This window comes from Phyllostomus discolor, chromosome 4, assembly GCF_004126475.2.
Source record: "Phyllostomus discolor isolate MPI-MPIP mPhyDis1 chromosome 4, mPhyDis1.pri.v3, whole genome shotgun sequence".
In the NCBI taxonomy this organism is placed as follows: Eukaryota; Metazoa; Chordata; class Mammalia; order Chiroptera; family Phyllostomidae; genus Phyllostomus; species Phyllostomus discolor.
In genome coordinates this window covers 197,199,850-197,215,394 of record NC_040906.2, presented here as the reverse complement: position 1 = coordinate 197,215,394, position 15,545 = coordinate 197,199,850, and the positions used below count along the sequence as shown (strand labels likewise).

General features: G+C 37.2%; 1 protein-coding gene across 8 annotated transcripts in view; it reads right to left on the bottom strand.

Moving 5' to 3' along the window:
* The window catches only part of TAB2 (TGF-beta activated kinase 1 (MAP3K7) binding protein 2), a 75,766-nt gene that overhangs the window by 23,176 nt on the left and 37,045 nt on the right, over nt 1-15,545 (bottom strand). For 5 of the 8 annotated variants that reach the window (XM_036024872.1, XM_036024870.1, XM_036024876.1 and 2 more), the window contains 3 exons: nt 10,715-10,905; nt 10,311-10,410; nt 2,823-4,323 (listed from right to left, as the gene is read on the bottom strand). In XM_036024872.1, coding sequence (XP_035880765.1) covers nt 2,823-4,323; nt 10,311-10,410; nt 10,715-10,776 — 1,663 coding nt within the window. In that variant the 5' untranslated portion in view covers nt 10,777-10,905. The remainder of the gene's footprint in view (nt 1-2,822; nt 4,324-10,310; nt 10,411-10,714; nt 10,906-15,545) is intronic. The other 3 variants (XM_028510432.2, XM_036024874.1, XM_036024873.1) reach the window with 1 other exon arrangement.

Here is a 15,545-nt window from a genome sequence, read left to right as displayed (position 1 = left end):
GTTAAGTAGATATTTAAATAAACTAGCTTGAGATTCAGAGAGTAAGTCCAGGTTAGAGTTATAAATTTGGGATTCATTAACACATTAGATTCATTAACATATTCTAGTACACTCACAGGTCACTTGATGAGGACCTGTTCTGAGATATGTGTTGTCAGGCAATTTCACTGTCACACAGACATCGTGGAGTGCACTTACACAAATGGAGATGGTATACTACACACCTAGGAGCCTACTGCTTCTAGGCCACAAACCTGTACAGCATGTTACTGTGGTGAATACAACAGGCAACTGTAACACAATGGTAAGTATTTGCGTATCTAAAGATATCAACATAAAAAGTTCACTAAAAATAAGGTATAAAAGATAAAATGTGTGCTGTGCTGTAGGGGTGGGGAGAGGTACAGGACTGTGTAGGGAGGTGCCATCTGTGGGACAGTAGTCACCAGAAGGGGGTGGGGGCAAGAAAAGAGGGAAGGGAGAGAAGGCAAGAGAAAGAGACCCAGAGAGATAAAGCCTGAGACCAGAAATAATAAAACAGAGAGACGGGAGCCAGAGGGAAAGAACCAGGACTAGGGAGAGAGATAAAGAGTAATGGAGGGAAGGGGAGTGAGTATGCCCGCAGGAGAGTGAGGGTGAGTGTGTGCCTGTGTGCGCGTGCAAGGGTGCCCAGCCCTCTCTCTGGCCCCCTGACCAACTCTGGACCCCAGCCACAGCAGGGTGCAGATGGATACCATGCTAATAACACAATTTATTTAAGCCACACAGAGGTAGCAGTAAATTCAACACCGTCGTTAGGTCTAGACTTTTCTTTCAACATCTGTTTTAATCTTATGGGACCACATATGTGCAGCCCAGTGTTGACCAAAACGTTGTGATATGGTGCATGACATATTTAAAGTCACGAGACTGAGTGGGATCATCTAGGACACAGTATGGACAAAAAGAGAGGCCCAAAGATTGAGCTGAGACTCTGACCTCATTTCTTAAGTAACAGTATGTGAGCAGGCAGAGAGATGTGGAAAAACCGGGAAAGAATAAAAGGAGAGGTGGAAAGCCTCATGTAGAATCCTGGAGGTCAAATGAGCAAAATGTTTCAAGAGAAGCGAGAGCCCAAGTGTGGCAAATGCTGCTGATACAAACATCAAGGACGATGAGAGGGCTGAGAGACCACTGGGTCTAGGAACAATGCTGTCACGGATGACCTTCACAAGAGCAGTTTTGGTTGACTCATGGAAAAAATCCTGACTAGAGTAGATTTAAGACAGAATGGGAGAGAAATTGGTAATAGCAAGCTTAAGGAACTTTATTTTCACAGGCCACCTAAATATAAACATCTTATATCTAGTTCAATACAAAATTCCCCTTATCAAATTATCTTTAAAAATTTACTCTCCTTTTAAGAATCAGCAATTCTCCAAACACAGGAAACCTGTTATTTTGATGGAAGTAGAACAGAAGAAAGAGGACTTTAGGGGAAAAACAGGAATGAAATCAGTGGAACAAATAATGGTGTATTAAAATTCACATTCTGTTGAACTAAACAAAAATGGTTCTAGTCACAGACTCACAGGGGAAAATGTTTTAGCCCAGCTTCCTGTGCAGTCAGAACCATCCATGCACCTTAAAAACAAACAGGCCTGTTTGTTTTTAACAAGCACACGCACACTCAGGCTTCACCAGTCACCAATTCTAACTGAGCAGGTCTGGATGAGCTCTGGGCATTTTTATTTTTTAAAAGCTCCACGGTGATTATAGAATCTGGAAGCACCATAGCTCAGGTTAGGCTGAGACTCATTAGAATATAATTGTTGAAAACATAAAATAAGCTCAAGCTCCTCTAAGAAACTCAGCAGTAAAATCACTATTTTTAGAAATTCTAAAAAGGACAAGTGGTACTAGCAGTAGTAGGGGGCTGCATGCCGCAAGGGGGGTGAAGATACAGCACACTACTTGGAATGATTCATTGGGGATACAAAGATGACAAAGATATGTTGTTATTCTAAAGGACTCAGAGCTAACCTTCAAATCTGCATAAATATTCAAGAAAACAAACACTTATCCTCCACTTTCTTATGTGAAAGAAGTTTCTCACTGAAGACTGAGCAACCTAAGGGGTCAGATAAAATATGACATGATAGAAATGATCTCTCCTTGAATTAATAATTATAGTTTAGTACTATGCCAATATCAACCAGTCTATTACAGAAAAGAATATTCAAGTGAGATTAGATTTAAAACCTTCTTATTAACAATTCCAAATAAGAGGAAAGGTTCCATTATCTTATTTTTTAAGGGAGTCTGGCTGAAGGAGACAAATATTAGGATAGGATTCAAATTTTTCTTTAGATTATTCTAGGAGTCATAGCAGTAAAGGCTTTGATATACAATAAGACTAACAACATGGTATTAGAGAAATGAAGACAATTCTACTGGTCAAAGGCGGCAGATTTACTGTATTAGTTCACTAAGTCTTATTAAAATGTGTGTTTTTACAAATTTTTATTTGCAGAAATTTTAAAGGGAAAGTGATTATCACCACAGTTAAGACGTAACTGAAAAGAACATGTTATAAACATGAAGAGAACAAATAAGAGTTGATTATTCCAACCATTTGATAATTCTATCATTCAAACTTCAAGTTATACCATAATAAAATTGAAACTTAAAATTTATATAAACACTGGCAAATGTCCTTAAAATAGTATTATTTAGGGCAACATTTAAAAGATGAAATAATGCCGACACCCATATCTGCAGTGAAATGAAGTGTACGGCAACAAGCGCAGCACGGAGAAGGATTCCACCTTCAGCGTCATTACCTTGTGTGTAGGCAGCATCGTCAGATCCCATACTCAACTTCCGTGCTTCACTTATTCTATCCACATGTGCTAAAGTAGGGTCCGTGAGGTGTTGAATGTTCTCTGTTTCTACATAATGATCAGGATGGTTTAGAAGGTTTGTAAGTTCAAAGGTAGGGGACACAACCCCTGGTGAAACAGCAGGGGGTTTATTGGGGGAAACTGTAATTTTGAATGTATATTTTGTATTGGGCTGAGTGACCACCACTCGAGGAGAAGTTGCGGAGTTATTGCCTATTGCTCGACTTTTGGGAGGGTGGTGATGAATAAAGGCAGGACCCATGCTCACTTGCCCAGACATATTCCTGGAGGCGGCAGCTGCTCCGGAGTTTGTGGATATGACGAGGGTAGGCTGATTCCGGATGACCTGCTCATCTCCTGTGGCGGCATTAGCTGAAATATAGACCTTAGACTGACTGCGGGACATCACCTCGTCAGTATTTGGAGGACTGGCGGCAAAGTAAACAGTGGGCTGATTTCTATTTAAAGTCTGGCTGTTGACAGAAGAGGAACTGCTGGAGGTTCGAGGTCCAGAAGAACGTAATTTTGAAGAGTTGTTCCTTTGTGGAGGTTCAAGTTTGATTTCAATCTGGTTTTTTCGAGATCCTGTTGAAATATTCTGAATGTTATATTGGCTGTGGGCAGAAGACTGTGAGCTACCAGATGAATGAATTGTTGGTGGTTGTGGGGTAGTAGGTGAACTGATGGGCATGTAGACGTGGGAGGTCTGGTGGCCTTGCTGATTTGGCTGCTGGGCTGAGGTATGTGACAGAGGGTTAGATGCAGGATAAGTAGTCCAGGGACCAGGCTGTGAAGGCTGATAGACTTGCTGAGAGTTCATGGGATTAAACTGGGACACCCAGCCAGAATGCTGTTGTGTCTGCCGCGTTGTACCACTAGGAGTTGTAATGTAAGGCCTAATATAGATAGAATTTCCCTGTGGACTGTTAAGTACCGGTGGAGGTACACCATGTATATGCAAAGATGTAGGAGTATTACGACCAGTCTGGATATTTGGGGCTAAAGTTACCATAATGGGATTAAATCTGGGAGTATGTTGAGAAAGGTTAGATGTTCCTTTGCTGCCTAAGTGAAATCCAAGATGTGGTGCCGAATTTGAAGCACCAGATGTGCTGGATATTCCAAAAACGTTAAAGCCTTGAGGAACTTGAGCTGGTGCGGTCTGTGGCTCCTGCTGAAAGAGTTCATTATTGGACTGGCCACCTTGAAGCTGCCCATCACTAATGCTGTGCGTCAGAGTCCTACTTCCGTTCATTCTATTTCCTTCTCTCCCATGGTGGTAAACGTTCTGGGACTGCAAGTCCAAGTTGAGAGAAGTCATGTGATTGCGCAGACCCGAAATTCCAGAATCATCCGAAAAATTCAAGTCTCCTTCACCATAAAGATACCTTGTGCTCTCCTGAGAGAGAACTGCACAGCAAGCATCCAGGTTATTATTATTCTAGGAAACAGAATAAATACAGCTTGATGTTAGGACCAAAAGTGAATGCTTATACTTATCACTACTTAAATATTACATAATTAACAAAAAATTAGTTAAAAATAACATATATTTGAAACTTATTTAAAAATGAAATTTGAGCACTGAACATTCAATTTAAGCATATAATATTTTATGGTTAAATATTTTCTACATTCAAGTACTATATAAATCTTTTTAAAATGACCTTTTAAATTTAAAAAATTCTAAAATTCATAGCCATTTCAATTCCTTACATGCTTCTTGCTAACTTGTGTTACAAAGAAAAAAACCCACACAAATATGAAATATATGCTCAAAGTAGCCTCCAGAGTAACTGAGCTCATATCTATCTTTAGAATAGAGAGCACCATATAAAAATCTACTCCAAAGATTAAAAAACAAACAAACAAAACCAACCCCCCCCCCAAAAAAAACCCAACCAGATGTTTCTAAAGAATCCTCAAAAGAGACTAACAACTAATCACAAATCATCCATAACAATATTTACTGAACAGCCCTGACTGGTGGGGCTCAGTGGGTTGGTTGCCATCCCACAAACCAAAAAGGTCCCTGGTTCAATTTCCCTGCACAGCACATCCCTGGATTGTTGTCCAGGTCCTGGTTGGGGGGGGGGGGTGTGTGCAAGAGGCAACAAATTGGTGTTTCTCTCACACATTGATGTTTCTCTCCCTCTTTTTCTCCCTCCCTTCCCTCTATAAATAAATAAGTAAGTAAGTAAATAAATAAATAGAATATAAAATAAAAATATTTACTGATCATGTATGGAGACTGAAACTATGGAAGACTCAATGACATATAAAACCAAACTTTTCCCTAGAAGAGCTTGCAACTTGGTGAGAGACAAACCATGGGCTTTTGAAAAGGTAACATCATTAAAATGGTGAGTATCTGCCAAATAATAACTGGTATTGAAATTCAACAGAGAGTAAATTTTGTAGGACACTGTGGAAAGGAGAAAGGACTCTGTTAATGAGGGAGGTAATTAATACTTGATGGATTTCATAAGACGTGTAGGATTTGGCTAGAAAAATATTTTTGGTGAAGAAAATGGCATGAGTAAAGGAAGATAAATATTATATTAAGTAAAAGCATGTTCTAAACAAGGTGACTATAACAGATTATCATCATCTGGCTGAAGTTAAAAGGTTTATATTGGATATTTTGAAAAATAAGTTGTCAGAAAAGCAGGCTGGGATGAAATAATTGAGGACTTTGAAAAATGAGTCACACTGGAGTTTGGACTTTAATATTGGCAATGGGGAGACCCACTAAACATAAATGAACAGAGAAGTGAAGACACAAAGGGTCTTGGGAAGACAAGTCTATTGATACAAGACGACCTGTTAGAAGACATGATATAGCAGAAACAAATTATGAAAGACTACAAGTCAACAGTCAACAAAATTTGGCTACAAGAAAGAGAATTCAAAGAAAACTTGAGAATTAGAAGCCTGACAGAAAGGAGGCAGTTTTAGATATTAAAAAAAGATGACTAACCAAGTTAAAATGTCTACAGGTATTTTGATATGAGATATAATCTTGTTATAGAAAATTGAATTAAAAAGGCATTTTGAATTATTTAAGAAATGACAGCCCACAATTTGAACAATAATGCAAAAGAAAAGGTGATTTGATTTTTTTTTTCCTACCCCAAATCAATAGCTCAAATCTCTCATGCTATAAAAATCTTTTTATCGGACTCCTAACTCTGGCGTTAGTTTTTCAAATGTAATTTAAAAATTCATCACAATCTTTTATCAACTCATCACTCCTTATTATAATTAGATTGTATTTTTTAGCCAAATCCAATTGGTGCTTTTTGCTTCAAGCTAACTTTATTGCTATTCTTGTAAATTATTCTCTCTTCTAAGCCAAAGCTCACGAAGACTCCAACTTCTCATCTTTGCCAACATTTCCAAATTAAAATGTACATTCCAAACCAAATCCAATCTCGAACTTGCTTTCTAAAAGCTGGCACTCATCTTTACAAAGTCTTCCTCTCTAATTTTCTTGAGCTCTCAAAAATCCCTTCAATGCTTTATAATCTGATTATTTTAATATGTTCTAGACCCAGATATGCCATAACTCACATTACTTTCTTACCAGCAAAACATAAAAGAACTTACAAGGATTTTACAAGGCTACAATAGAATATAGAATAAATATAACAAATTCCCCTTTATCCATCATCTTTAACAATATTTGATATATGGCAAATCTTTTTTCACTCAACTGTGTATGACCCAAATACTCTCCCCACCAGGGTAGCTTAAGTCTTAGATGTTTTGTTTTCATCTATAAATACATCTGTATGTATCTTTAAATAATCAGGACTTGAAAAAAAAACCCCCAAACAATCATAATGCCATTAACATACCTTAAAATAATCAATACTTAATATCATCTAATATCCAAAGAGTTTATAGTCCCCTAAGTGTCTCATAAATGTCCTTTTAGTTTGTTTACATCAGGACCCAGGCAAGGTTCAATTATTTGACTGATATGTCTCTTATGTTTCTAATTTTTTTTTTTAGCCATGTGTTGGAAAACTTGACCCTCTGTCTAATAGAATTTCCCATCTGGATTGGCTGACTGCACCCTGCGGTGTCAATATCCCCTGTATTTCACCATAAACTAGTAGTTGTAATTCTATAGATGTGAGCAGGTTTTGTACAAATTTTTGTCCAGACCCTTTATAGGGTCTATTTGTTAATGTATCACACAAGAAGTACAACAATGTCTGACTTTGTGTGATCTTAAGCTGACTGGTGGATTCTGATGTCAGCTTGATCCAGCTAGTGATTTTTAGCAGGGACTGATGATTACTCTTTAGAACTTTAATTTTATTAGAGGATGCAAAATGGTGATAGTGGTGATATCCCAATTATATGATTCCTTCTTCCTCATATCCCTTCATATTTTAGCTCCAATTTTTCCTCAGTACTCGCTTTCTTCAACTATTTGGTTAGTCTTTGCACAGAAGAGGCAGGATAATACATTTTTTCTTTGCTGGTTTTTAGACTAATGAACTGGTACCCCAGCAACCTCCAAAGGTGACCAAGATTTATTTTTTGTATCTTTATAAACTCCTATATCTTTAACATGTTGATATGTGTCAACTGACTGTGGTCATTATATCCTATATTTAGGCTAGTGGGAATAACTTCAAGTTGGTTTCTGTGTACATATGCCATGAACCCAGCAGTCTTTCATAGCTTCCTTGCTTTCTGATATGACAACCTGTCCGGGTCACTTTGTACACTCCTTACCCCAGACCTGGAATCAGCTATTTCTCAAATAAGCCCTAGGTATTTTTACTGGGGAACTTTAGAGGGTTCTTTTTAAGTGTATTGAAACAGGTGGAGTGAGTTTTTAAAAGGTTGATAACCACTGCTTTTTTGTATATATACAAACCTACAATCTCTTTGAAGCTTCTTTAAAAGAACCTGAATCGTAATTTCAGTTCCTCGTTCACTCTTCCCCAAGCTTCTTGTGCAGACATGGAGATTACAGATGGTAATCAAAGTAGGTATATATTGTGATCATCCTTCTCAAACTCTTATTCATTCACTCCTTCAACCCACTAGGCAAGTAGGTAGAAATACAGTCACTGCTCCTAAGGATCTCACAGTCCAGTGGAGGAGATTTGTGTGCACACAAATACAATACAGAACGGTAGGTGTTTTAACAGAAATATGGATAAAGATAGTAGGTGGAAGTCATCTGAGAAGTTATCGACTAAGGATATGATACTTAAATACTAAATTTTACAAATACTGAATGAACACTTCAATACATTATTTTGAAAAGACATGGCAATTCTAAACTTACACAGATTCAATTGTATTAAAAGAATAGTGAAAAAATCAGTTAAAAAAATCCCAAAGTGCCAACTATGCTATATTTGCACACTATTCTATAATTTAATCAGAGTATCAATAAATTTAAAAAGTATGAATTACACCTGATGATAATATAGCTACCTTAGAGAATCTAGAGCACAAGGAATTGATGTGAGTAGTTCCAGAAACAAGGTGCATTCTTGTTCTATCAGCTAAAAAGCACATTACCTGAATGCTCAGAATGATTATTAACTCAGTATGAGTATGGTCCACTTCACAGGTAATTGGCAAGCAAAACAGGGTTCATTTTAGTAATCACTAGGTGTTGGAGAGCATGTTGTAGGAAGCTTTGTTTTTGTAAAACCAGATTAACACAGTAATGATGATATTACTGAGTGCACAAAGGAAGTTCTAAATCATCTATGCTCTCACCTATACATACGGATGTGTTCTGCTTCTTAATACAATCTCTTGCAGATCATACTGTAAGAGTACATAGAGTTCTTTATTTTTTGAATATATTTTAGATAATTCTACAAAAGGCTCTATGTTTTAGTTCCAGTTAGGATACTTCAAAATCTCTATCGCTGTGCTATCAGGAAAGTATTACAGATGGTTCTTTCAATATTAAGTCTTATAAAATTTTATTGAAGAACATACAGTATTTTTCTATGACTCACTGAACATTCTCAGCATAGTCCTATTTTATCACGAAATTCTATGTGAAAAGTTAGGTACCTGGGACATAGGGGAGATACCTTCTCCTACTATCTCTGCTCCTCCCCATACTTTCTTTAACTTCTGAGTCCATTGTTATTACCTTCCCCCCTCTTTTATTTTTTTTTCTTTCACATCCTATACTGACAAATGTGGACTACTGACTCACTCACCAAATATTTATTATGGGTCTTATATTATTACTGTTAGTACTGGCTGCTAACACTTATCAAACATTTTTTAGGAATCAAGTATTCTACTAATTGCTTTACCTGCATTATCATATTTAATTCTCTGTAAAGGTTTTTTATTCTTATTGTGCAGCTGAGAAAAATGAGAATCACAGAAGTTAATACTCCTAGGTAACTGTCAAACTTGAACTCAAGTCTATCACCAAAACATAGACTGTTTATTATTTTTAATTTTTTAAAAATTTATTTCTTCCTAGCTTTACTGAGGTATGATTGAGAACTAAAAATATATATATTCAGGTTATACCATGTCTTTTAGATCTACACTGCAGTGATGTCATATATGCATATATTGTGAAATTAAACAAACAAGTTAATTAACATACCCACCACTTCACAGAGTCAACGTTTTTTTTTTCTTGGTGGTAAGAACACTTAAGATCTACTCTTTTAGCACTGCTGTATTATTAACTGAAAACATTTTCAACGCTGTATTACATAAAGAGCCAGGCACGTTGGGAGGATTCCCATCAGCTGAGGATGACTACAGCAAAGGGTGTGAGAAAGAAGGAATGGGCAAGCGATCAGCTGTAGAAGGCAGGATTCCAGATTCCAGACCTAGTCAAGGTAGGAACTTTATTCTGAAGGAGAACAACAATGAGGTTTAAGGAGGTAAATTCATGTTAGAATCTGCATTTAGAAAGACCTTGGTAGAAGTCAGGAGGACGGACGGGAGAGTAAAGGCAGGTTCACACCAATTAACTGTACAGATAAAAGGTAATAAGGGTGTTAACAAAATGTAGTCGCTTAATAGCAAGTATAAATATTGAGTCTTTAAAATTTCATATAATTTCAAACTTTAATTTGTCAAGAGTAAATATATCTTGAGTCCAAATTACTTTTTATACCTCTATTTTAACAAATTGAAAAATAGTTTGTGATAGAAAAACTTCCAGTTTAATCAAATGAGAAGGCACAACCATCACTAAATATTTAGAATCATGGATTTCTAAAATTGTACATACTAAGAAAAATATAAAAATTTATTAGTTGTTTAGTAATACTAATTGGAAAACTCAGAATAAATTTAAAAATATAAAAATGAAGTTTTCAGAATTGGGATCTTAGGCTTTGTCTAGTCAATTTCCTTCACTTTTACAGATAAGAAAACTCAAGTACAAAGAAGGCATAGTACTTGCCAAATACGCTTGAGATGCCTATTTAGGATTAGAACCCAAAAGTCCTGACTCCTATTTAATGACTTTCTCGCTTTCACATGAAGATCTGGAATTCTCCTGGCAAAATAGGAGGGGGACAAGTAAAGCAAGCTCACAGTAAGTATAAACCATGTATCAATGCTTTATATTGGGATCTTGTTTAATTCTCACATCTACTTGACAAGGTAGGTATTGTCCACATTACAGATAGGGGTACAGAGACTAAATGACTGGCTAAAGGCCACATGACTACCAGACACCAAAACTCATTTCTTTTCATCATAGCACATTAAAGCCAGTAAGAAGATATAAGAGTTTTCTTCTCATGTTTAAAAAAATACCAGGTTTGTATTCATAAATTCAGAAATCATTGAACACTGACCTGTAACATGCACCTGGATACAACAACTTCAGGTACTTCAGGGAATTTTTGTCGCAGGTCATGCAAAACCTGAAAATCAATTTGGTGGCTTCCTTGGGCCATTCGTATATTGCCTGATCAGGACTATTTGTACAGTAGGCAATTCTAGGCCTTAGTGGAAATAGAACTCATCTCTTCTGTCCAAGCATTTTCTGTGAAAGAAAGAAAAAAATTTTAATGAGAACTGATTACAGAATGAATATTGTGGGTTTAAAATTTCAATACAAAAGGGTATTGTGGTCTAGTATAATATATACTAGATTTAATATAAACTATAAAAATATTACTTAGTCCTATAAAGCTTTATACTATCTCTTCAGTTAATAATTCCTGATGGAGAACTTTAAATTGTCTAATCCCTCCATACTTTTATGCTTTATAATGGCTACGCCAAAGGTATTTAAGTAAAGAATTACTCTCAAGGGGGTCTTCCCTCATTCTTTCAAAAAGGGAAACTGAGTAACTACTGACTTTTTTCCTTCATGATTAGAAGACAGCCTGAGGAGAGTAATTCTCACTCTACACAAAATTAGAAACCTGAAGAAGTTTGGTTCTGGTTCTACAAATAACTTTGCATGCTTTGTTTAAAAATGATCTATAACCCAATACATTTGATTTTTTTCTTAATTTTCAGATATATTTAATACTTAAATGTATAACCGATTCATTCTCAGGGGCTTAGTAGCATTTTACTCCATGTTTCTATTAACACATTGTATGTGGGAAACGTATTTATACATTTTACGTTGACTGGTAGTAGAGCGTGCGATAAAAACTACCCGCAAACAATGTGTTAAATACTAATGCTTGCCATGACCCCCTATCCCACCTGCAAGGTTCTGATTTAATTGGCTGGGGAGGAGGCTGGACATACACATTTTTAAAAGTTCCTCAAGTGATTCTAACATGTGGCCAAAGTTGAGAACTATCTGCCTTATTTTTATTCCTAATACTCCTAACATAAACCATGTTGGTTCTTGAAAGCTTTTTTGGGATATAAATAAGTATATAAGTATATTAAACCTATATACCTTATTAAAGTATTTAAAATCATGGCATTTGCTTAATAATTAAAATATATTTCATTTTAGGATAAAATTTAACAAAAGACAATCTCTTTAAAACAAATTTCTTATCTGTAGTATTTCTTTCAACCACAGTAACATAAGCTTAAAATAAATAGAAGCCCATAGACTCTACGAATATAAGAACTGGGTCTCTGATCCATTATTGTATATCTAGCACTTTGAAGACAGTTTTCAGCATAACAGTAGACATTAAAATATTTCTGAGTAAATTTAGTTATGATAGAACTCCTGAGTCCTCAACAGAGTAAAAGCTTATTTAGCATGCATAGTAAAGCCTTTCAGTTTTTTATTATCATTTGATTAAATTTTACTTAATTCAGTAATACTTTAGCTTGGTTACATGTCAGGTGAAAGCACTGCCAAACCAAATTATCTGCATTATAGATTTCCCAAATCTATTTCTATGTAACACACACACACACACAGACACACAATTTCAGCACTTAAAGTCTTTCTATAATAGGGTTGCAGGAAAAAAGAGAAGTATTGAAATTAGTAAGTGATATATTTAATTTTTTTAATTTATTATTTTTAGAGAGAGGAAGGGAGGGAAAAGGAATAGAAACATTAATTGGCTGCCTCTTGTACATGCCCCATCTGGGGACTGATCCTGCAACCCAGTTATGTGCCCTGACTGGGAATCGAATCAGCCACTTTTGCTTTGCAGGATGGCACCCAACCAACTGAGCCACACTGACCAGGGCAATAAAATAATATTTAAAAATAATTTAAGGGGTACTGCTCATCTCAAGAAAGCTGCCCTTGACTTCAATCAAGCTATCAGTTCTCTGCCCCTTCTTCTTTTGGGCTAAAACTGCTGGAAAGGGTTGTTTATATTTATGTGTCATTTCCTTCCTCCTTATCTCTTTTAAACCTACCACAATCAGGCTTTCATAGTTTTTCCTCCACTGAAAGTACTTAGAAATCAAAGCAGTCAAAGACCTTCAGGTTGTCAAACCCAAAGGTCAGTCCCAGTCCTCATCTTAGTGAATCTCTTAGTCACTTCCTCATTCTTTTTAAAATGTACTTATTTAGTTAGATTCCAGGAAGGGGGGGGGGCAGGGAGGGAGAGACAGACACACAGACAGACAGACAGACATTTATTGGTTGCATCCTATACTCACACCGACTGGGACCAAGCCTGCAACCTAGGCATGTGCCCTGACCTGGAATCTAACCGGTGGGACAGTTCTTCAAGGAACTGAGCCACACCAGCCAGGGTCACTCCCTCATTCTTTAAACAATTTCTTCACTTGCCTTCTGAGATTTATACTCTTCTGGCTTTCCTCCTACCCACTGGCAGCTCCTTCTCAGTTCTGTCAGATTCTCTTGCTTTTCCGGAAGTCTAAATGTTGGTGGGCTATAGAGTGCAGACCTAGGGTTTCTTTTCAAGGTAATCCATCTGAACACACTGCTTTAAACAGAGGCTTTGCAAAGTTCCCAACTCCAAGGGAACTCTCCCTCTTGAGTCCCAGACTAATAGAGTGCTACTTGCCTGACATCTCCTTCTGGATATCTAAAACTCTTCATTTTCCCCCATCTAAACCAGTTCTTGCCCAGTCCTTCTCATCTCAGCAAATAATAGTACCATCATTCATCTAGTTGCTCCTTCTCTAAAGTCCCATATGCAATCCATCATCAAGTCATCTGAAAACAAATATTCTGAATCTGACCACTTTCCCCACAGTAACCCACACAGGTCTCCTAAGCGGTCTCCTCCCTGCCTTCACTGTTCGGTTCACATGCATCCCTACTCTAGTGAGCAGAGTGATCTTTGTGAAAAGGAAATCAGAGCAATCATTCCCCTGCTCAGAATCCTACAACTGGCTCACTGCTACCCTTCGAACTTCAGCTCCTACCACTCTCCTTGTTCCCTCAGTTCTCAACAGAGCCTTTGGTTCTTTGCTTTCTCAAAGAAGCCCATCTCATTCCTCCCTTAGGGCTTTTGGACTTGCTGTTCCTGGTGCCTGGAACACTTTCCCCTCAGATTACCTGCATGGCTTCCTCCTCTTACTTCATTAAGATCTCTGGCCAAATGTCACTTCCTCCGAGACCACTTCCTGAACCAATTTCTCTATCTAAAATAATGCCACAACTTGTCTACCTCCACCACATTCTTATACTCTGCCTTTTCTTTACAGCATTTTATTTATTTTCTATCTAGCTATCCTCATAATGCTAGGTCCAAAGGATCAAGAACTTTGAAATAATGGCTATCTCCCCAGAATCTAGGTCACACCTTTTGATGAAATAGAAGGTTACTGTATGGTTTCTTCACATTACTTTGTTTCAAAAACACACTTCCATGAGCTAGATTTGGAAATATATACACAATTTGAGGGAGAAGCAAATACATTTTCAGTCTAACTCAGGACCACCTTTACCATTTAAAAGAGGATGAATCATGAAAATAAATTTAAACTCATTGCATTATTAAAACATGTACAGAAATTTCTAAAATTCTTTGTGAAACTCATCACACTTGCTTACTTTTCTAATAAAGATTGTCAAGTACACAAACAAGGAAACTGTTCAAATGTATAAATGTATTTGAGGGCTCCACTCCTTGTAATGGCTAAGCAGCTCCTACTAGACCAGCTCTCACCATGAACAACTAGAAACAATAGACAAAGTATTAAAAAACAACTACTTGAAGACAGAAGGCAGAAACAGCAATGAGGTGATGATGGTGGTGGTGATGGTGCTAGGGGTGGGGAGAAGGACTCAGTACTTAGAAGATGGAATGGGTCACTCTCCATTTTTACATGGCTTTCAGTCAGAGAGCAGAGGTAACACTGTGAGAGAAAACCTGCAGTTTTACTCACTTTAATGAACCAAAGGACAGACTGACATAACCACAACAGCTAAAAACCTAGTGAGTAAATCACAAGAAAGAAAAAACAAAACAGAGCATTGAACTCTACGTATTCTATCTGTACACACCTCTGATCCCCAAACTACACATATGACAGTGATTCCAAGTAGCCAGGCTAAGGCTAAAACAACAAAACTGAGATTTCAGTCTGTAGTTTGAGTTCAGCCATGTTAAATAAAACAGACAAGAGAGTAAGCAAGCAAACCAACGAAGCAAACATCAGTACTCACTGGAGGAACACAACAGAATGCACAGTCTCTACAATCTGGCATTCATAATGCCCTTGCTCTCCAGGTCACAGGTGTTCCTGGATTAAAGGCACATCAATACTAGTTCGTAACTTAGATAACTATTTTAACTTGCCCACTATTTTATCTTCCATCTTTCTCCTTCTGCTACCAGGTCGGATGCTTGCCATCTCAGTTTATCTTGTTGCTATTAGTCATTTTTTCATTATTCAAAAACAGATTCAAAGGGGGCACGGTACATTAGGAAAAACTGTAGAGAATAGAGAAGGTAAAAGGTAGGGCCCAAATCATGAAGCGATTTCAATGGCCTTGTAGGCCATTACAATTTGGAGGTTTTACCTTCAAGGTAATGGGAAGCCACCAAAGGATTTAAGCTCAAAAGCAAGGAAGGTGACATGAAGGTATGTATATGAGATCTGTCCAGAAGGTATCCAGCCATATGATATGAAAAACAGAGACACTGATTGAAGAAGATACAAGAAACACTGTACACAGGACAATGATGCCTCAGTCCCCTTCAAAGTAGGCACCTTGGGACCTCACACAGTTCTCCCAGTCACCATCAGCTGCCCTATTGTATT